This window comes from Salvelinus sp. IW2-2015, linkage group LG32 (genome assembly GCF_002910315.2).
Source record: "Salvelinus sp. IW2-2015 linkage group LG32, ASM291031v2, whole genome shotgun sequence".
In the NCBI taxonomy this organism is placed as follows: domain Eukaryota; kingdom Metazoa; phylum Chordata; class Actinopteri; order Salmoniformes; family Salmonidae; genus Salvelinus; species Salvelinus sp. IW2-2015.
The window spans coordinates 27,555,187-27,562,063 of NC_036871.1; the positions used below are offsets into that span (position 1 = coordinate 27,555,187).

Sequence of the window (6,877 nt, forward strand, 5' to 3'; positions counted from 1 at the left end):
AGGCTGGCTGCTTTTGTTGTCATGCTGTCTGGTGAGAGGCTTTATACTCTGTACAGTTGTTGTTAAGAAAGACAAGCCTTGGAGTAGCACACAGACAGACAAGGAGAAGGAAACAAGGAACATGGTGACATTCTGAAGGGTACGTTCAACATTGACAAGTTTGTCATTCTCAGATTTGTGTTGTTGAGAAGTTTGTACTCTCTGATTTGTGTTGTTGAGAAGTTTGTATCTCCTGATTTTGGTTGTGAGAAGGTTTGTAATCTCCTGATTTGTGTTGTTGAGAAGTTGTAATCGCCATTTTGAACCTGTAATCGAACCCACAAATGCTGATGCTCCAGATACTCAACCAGTCTAAAGAAGGCAAATTTGATTGCTTCTTTAATCAGAACAACAGTTTTCAGCTGTGCTAACATAATTGCAAAAGGGTTTTCAAATGATCAATTAGCCTTTTAAAATTATAAACTTGGATTAGCTAACACAACGTGCCATTGGAACACAGGAGTGATGGTTGCTGATAATGGGCCTCTGTAAACATATATATTCCATAAAAAATCTGCCGTTTCCGGCTACAATAGTCATTTACAACATTAACAATGTCTGTATTTCTGATCAATTTGATGTTATTTTAATGGACAAAAAATGCGCTTTCATTTAAAAAACAAGGACATTTCTYTGTGTCCCCAAACGTTTGAACGGTAGTGTATATATAATGATAATAATACAACAATGTGATGGGGATTGTTTCCAGACACGGCACGTATACTTCCTGTGCATTGTAGTCATGGTGGGTTGAATCATTATGTGTTTTATGTTTCTTTTGTCAACTTCTTAACGCAAGTTAAGAGATTCCYCATTACGTCATCGGCAGAGGCCACATACTCGAAGCAAATTTTGGGTAGTGCTAACGTTACGCGAACATTTCGAATACAGCACCACTGCAAAAAGCGTTAGTAATAACAGGATTAGCAGCGTTCTAGGTGTAATGGTGAATTGATCTAAATGAATCGTAATCATATATATGGATACGGCTAACACTTCAATTCCTGGATGTAAACAATGCAGTTTTATGACCATGCCTCGATGTTCTGGTAAGTATAGACAGCACAAATGCACTGCAACATCGGTAGTGAAACGACATTATCACTCGTTTAAAATCCAAGTTACTGTGTAGTGGGAACTAGTGAGATCGAGATTTTTTTTTTATCACGAGGCAAAATGCATGCCAATTAATAGGGTTAAACTATTGACTATTTGGATGTTGTAAAAATGACACCGTTATATCGCTCATTTGTAGAGATGCTTCTGTCGTTACAGGGATACAGGTTATTTTGCAATCGATGTGCATATAAATCTGTCATCTGCTGCCTGTTGCCTTTCTTCACTCATCATGTGTGTTTGACAGAAAACATTGAAATATCACACGGTTTCTCAATTCTCTCTGAAATACACGAGAGCTGAGCATGATCCATTCTAGATCAAATAATCTCGTCATTGACATGGCCGTCATGGCTGGTTGTAAAACTGTAATGGCATCATTAACCAACAGTTTGGTATATAGCGCATACATTTCCTACCCATCCAGTTGTTTCTGTTGTTGCAGAGATTACCTGAAGCAGCTTCACTAATCACCAGGGTAAAGCTGCCAGTATCAGAGTTTTTTTTTTCCTCCACCAAGGAGTTCACGTTAGAACACAGTGTCAGTTCAGGAACCACACAGTTCTATTCAGGAACAACAACCATAAACACGGAACACAGTGTCAGTTCAGGAACCACACAGTTCTATTCAGGAACAACACCATAAACACGAACACAGTGTCAGTTCAGGAACCACACAGTTCTATTCAGAACAACAACCATAAACACGGAACACAGTTCAGTTCAGGAACCACACAGTTCTATTCAGGAACAACAACCATAAACACGGAACACAGTGTCAGTTCAGGAACCACACAGTTCTATTCAGAACAACAACCATAAACACGGAACACAGTGTCAGTTCAGGAACCACACAGTTCTATTCAGGAACAAAACCATAAACACAGAACACCGGTCCAGTTCAGGAACCACACAGTTCTATTCAGGAACAACAACCATAAACACGTCAAGAACACTCAGGAGTTTTTGTCTTGTGGAGCAATGACCCATGGCCTCTTTGCAATGTCTTTGAGTTGTACCAGTTCAGTGCTGTCTGCCCAGGCCAGAGGCCCCACAAGCAGATAACTGACTGGTGCAACTCAGAGACAGTGCAGTGTCCAGTGTAATAGACTCCCAGACAGACAACATAAGACCGTTTAGACTTCTTATTAACTGACTATATAGGCTGCTATAAATACACCATTTCAATATGTGATGGGTGTTTTTGTTGGTGATTTCTGTACAGTTAACTTCATAACTGAACAAAGTAGACAGCTCTACACTGTGGTTGGAAATCAGATGCCAACATCAATTATATTCTAATGATGTAAAAATAACACTGGGCAATCAGTGGATGAAAGTCAATACATGAACAGCTGCAATATGTAGCTTATGACTCAGTCTGCTATGGGGATATGCAGGGTCACAACTCAAGCAACTGCTCGTGTCCCGGAAATACTGTATGACAACCTGATCCAAGTAGTTTAAGAATATAAATTAAAAACACCACAGTCTCCTGTGCTTTTCTTTCTTCGCCTGTGGTAAAAATAGAGCCATAATATAAATAAGAGACTTATAAGGGAATGGTTCAGTGGGCCTGGAACTCAGTTAATAACTGGGCAAGAGAGTATCTAACCACTGCAGCAATAAATGTGATCATTTTAYTAACGCTGAGAGAAACTGACTTTATAGCCTCAGTTTGATTCTGGCAGAGGTGGAGAGTTACAAGTCATCTGCAATATTTAGTTTATGGTGTACGATGATTTGCTCATTTCAGGGCAGTTGTTTTCTAATACTGCAAGTGTATTTGACACTGGCACAGAGCAAGAGTAATGCTTGCTGGGCAGGCGCCAAGCGAGAGGTTGGAAGGGACTGCAACTGGAGAGCCAGCAAATCTGTACAAGAATGTGGAGCCTGCTCATTTGAAGTTAAAGATAGAGGCAGCAGCACAAGCTGTGTCCTGACAGTTTCTAATTTCAGATATCTGACTGTAGCTAAGCTAACCACCGTCCAACTGAGGCTGGCTGCTTTTGTTGTCATGCTTGTCTGGTTGAGAGGGCTTTATACTCTGTACAGTTGTTGTTAAGAAAGACAAGCCTTTGGAGTAGCACACAGACAGACAAGGAGAAGGAAACAGAGGAACATGGTACATTCTGAAGGGTACGTTCAACATTGACAAGTTTGTCATCTCCAGATTTGTGTTGTTGAGAAGTTTGTAATCTCCTGATTTGTGTTGTTGAGAAGTTTGTAATCTCCTGATTTGTGTTGTTGAGAAGTTTGTAATCTCCTGATTTGTGTTGTTGAGAAGTTTGTAATCTCCTGATTTGTGTTGCTTGTAGTTTTCAATCTTCACCAGGGGAATAGTAGTTGTGTCAATCTTAGCTATTTATTTCACAGTTTAAAAATAGCCTTTGTAAGGTCAAATACTTAGCACAAGAACTTGTCTCTTACTTTTGTAATATGAAAAGGGAGTTTGAGTATGTTAACATGTTATTATTAGTTAGTTATGTGTTTCTGCACTGCTGTATATGAGACATCTACCGTAGATTGTTCTTGGATGATTAATTAATTATTAACTGAAAAGTGTTTAACATTGTTGTAAATTACTTAAACTAAAACTTTACATAACAGACAGATAGTTTTTGTTTACAGTCATCTTTATTCTATAAATACAGTGTCTAATGAATTCAGTATTTTTTTAACCAATTTTACCCAGTGTTACCAGTAACTCTGCAGAAAAGGACCTGTGTGCAGAAAAATAGTTGTCATCTTTGTTTGTGTACAGTACCTTGAATTAGAATTTGTAATGAAATATTTAGAAGTTCCTGCATGTAACCTGAGGCCACTGCATAATATTTGCATATTTATCACTTTCAATTATATAAATTCTAAAGCCTTATTTGTTGAAAAGTGGCCAGTCTAAGTAGAACGAGTGTAATGAGTCAAAGTTGTTTATAATGTCTGTTCTCATTGTATAATAGACAAGTTCTATTCTAGTTTTATTCTATTTGTAATTACAATGTATTCAAATCTTGATTCAAACATTAATGGTGCCTGTTAGATCTTCAAGAGAAGATGTATGACGAGAGGGTGATGAAAAACATTGCTCCACAAACTTGGACCATTCTCTAAGGGGATACGAAGACATTGCACCCTATTTTTTTTTAAATGGACAATGGAGTGACTAGATTCTTTGCTACTATGGCAACTTAGCACATGACTATGTGTATTAGATTGCCTTGGACAGTGCAGCGAGGCATGATGTGAGCGTTCGCTAGCTCTGCCACTCTGCCCCTGTGAAACACTCTTCCTTGTCTGACTCAAGTTTTTCAATGCCCTGACTTTTGTTTACATACTTACATTTTTTAGTGTGTCCTGAAGGTCAACCGGTAAGAACTTATCTGTCATCAGTGTTTCCCCTAGGATTTTAGAGTCCCTCTTGGCTGCACAGACTGTTTTTTGCTGTTTTAAAGCTCATTTCCTGCAATTCTACACATTTTACCATGGGGCAAAGATAATATTTTACAGTTTTAAAGCTAGTTTCCTGTAATTCTACAAAAAAAAGAACATTTTCAGTTAAAGCTAATTTCCTGCAATTCTACACATTTGGACTTTTGAAGTAACTGTCCAGTGAAAATCTAACTTCTAAAAGTTCATATTCTGTTAACTCATACCCAAATAATGTTGTTGACTCAACCTATACTCGCATTTGTGGCCAAAGCATAAATTGGAGATGAACCCCATCTCAAACAGACTGTTTAAAAAATGCTTGCTATTTTCTCTTAAGCCTTGTTCACATTGGCAGTTTGAAGGGACTCAAATCCTATTTTTTGGCATATCCGACTCGAATCTGTTCTTTTTCCTGCATTCCGAACAGCCAAAAAGCACATGGAATTGTATATTTCAAGCCACATTTCAAACCACTTTCGTAGGTTCTTTTGAAATCAGATACAAATTTGATTCCTGGCCATACGGCTTGTGTCTGAACGGTCAAATCTGATTTATTTGCCCTAAAGTGGGTTTTTGACTGTAATTTGGTATATCTTGTTGCTTGCTAGTTACTCTGTTGACAGTCTGACAAGAACATGTGGTAGCTAACTAGCTTGTTCATTGTTTACAAACAAATTNATTTGGTATATCTTGTTGCTTGCTAGTTACTCTGTTGACAGTCTGACAAGAACATGTGGTAGCTAACTAGCTTGTTCATTGTTTACAAACAAATTAGTTAATGTGCTAGAAAGCTAAACAGCTACCTAGCTAGATAGTTGACTGCTGTGGCTAGACAAAAATGACTCATTTTGAAAGTTGGATCATCTTATCCTTTGAGGCTTTAAAAGTGTTCTTATACTTTGATTTTGAAAATTCAAAGCAACTGGGACTCGTCCATYGCAGGCATTGTTGTCACCTTAGTTTGCTACAGAACTTCTGAGTGATAGGAAGCACGAGCACCACCACCAATCAGCCTACACCACTGCGCACACACCCGTCATTACTCTGACAACTAGCGTAGCCATGTTAGCAAATAACTGCTGTCTGAACACACACAAATCCCATTTGCCACTTGTAATTTGCCATTTGGACAGTCAATATTCCAAAACCGATTTGAAAAACAAAACCGATTTGAGCATTAAGTCCTGCAGTGTGACCAAGGCTATAGAATATGATGTCATACTCCTGAGGAAGATAAGCTGTCCAATCAGTGGTCTTGGGGAGGATGAGCTGGCCAATCAGTGGTCTACTGTATTAATATTTTTAATGACTGGTATATGCCCACACCATTCTGTTGTTGGGGTACACCCATTGTAACGGCTGTTGGAAGGAGAGGACCAAGGTGCAGCGTGGTACGTGTTCATATTATTTATTGAACACTGAAATAACAAAAATAACAACGAGAACGACCGTAACAGTTCTGGCTGGTGCAGACACAAAACAGAAAACAACTACCCACAACACATAGGTGGAAAAAGGCTACCTAAGTATGGTTCTCAATCAGAGACAACGATAGACAGCTGCCTCTGATTGAGAACCACACCCGGCCAAACACATAGAACTAGACAACATAGAACAAAACATAGAATGCCCACCCCAACTCACGCSCTGACCAAACCAAAATAGAGACATAAAAATATCTCTAAAGTCAGGGCGTGACACACATACCATTCCGACATAGAACATCTGATTTTTAACATACTTAGCTACCAGTTTTTGGAAYGAAAACTATTTCACTCATATTGTAGGTAATTATAGGTCATATTTCATAGGAATCTGGAAACACTGGACAGTTTTGTTAGTTCTCAAAMATGACCTTATTTAAAATGCATAGCTCCATTATCTTTTCTACATARGTTACAGTATATCTGGTTTTAGTCGTTTAAGTTTACAATGAAAACATTTTACATAATATTTTTTGGTGTGGCGGACACAATTTAAGTAAATATAGAGGAAACACTGGTCATGCATGCCACCATTTATTCAAGTGAAGATGGGCAGTGTGAGGAGGCCAAAAATGCTCAGCATTGATGAAAAAAATTACCCTAAGTGTCAATAATTTTACAGATAATGTTTAGTGATGGCCTCTTGGAACTACTGATACAGTATCTTGTGCGGATTCAGGCAATGAAGTGAATTTAGAAAATAGTGTGTGGATAGTGACATCAAGTGGATGATGATACAGTATGTAGAGTGTAATGGTGGTGATAGCCAAGGGGATAGTGTTGCGCTTGTTGAATAGTGTGTTTAACTC

At 38.4% G+C, this 6,877-nt stretch overlaps 1 protein-coding gene across 6 annotated transcripts in view; it reads left to right on the forward strand.

Moving 5' to 3' along the window:
- Window positions 1-850: 850 nt before the first annotated feature.
- LOC111956881 (dystrobrevin alpha) overlaps window positions 851-6,877 on the forward strand; it is a 38,675-nt gene continuing 32,648 nt past the window's right edge. For 2 of the 6 annotated variants that reach the window (XM_023977574.2, XM_023977576.2), the window contains exon 1: window positions 3,071-3,294. In XM_023977574.2, the coding sequence (XP_023833342.2) occupies window positions 3,278-3,294 (17 nt within the window). In that variant the 5' untranslated portion in view covers window positions 3,071-3,277. Of the gene's footprint in view, window positions 1,089-3,067; window positions 3,295-6,877 lie in introns of those variants that run through there. The other 4 variants (XM_070436810.1, XM_070436812.1, XM_070436811.1 and 1 more) reach the window with 3 other exon arrangements.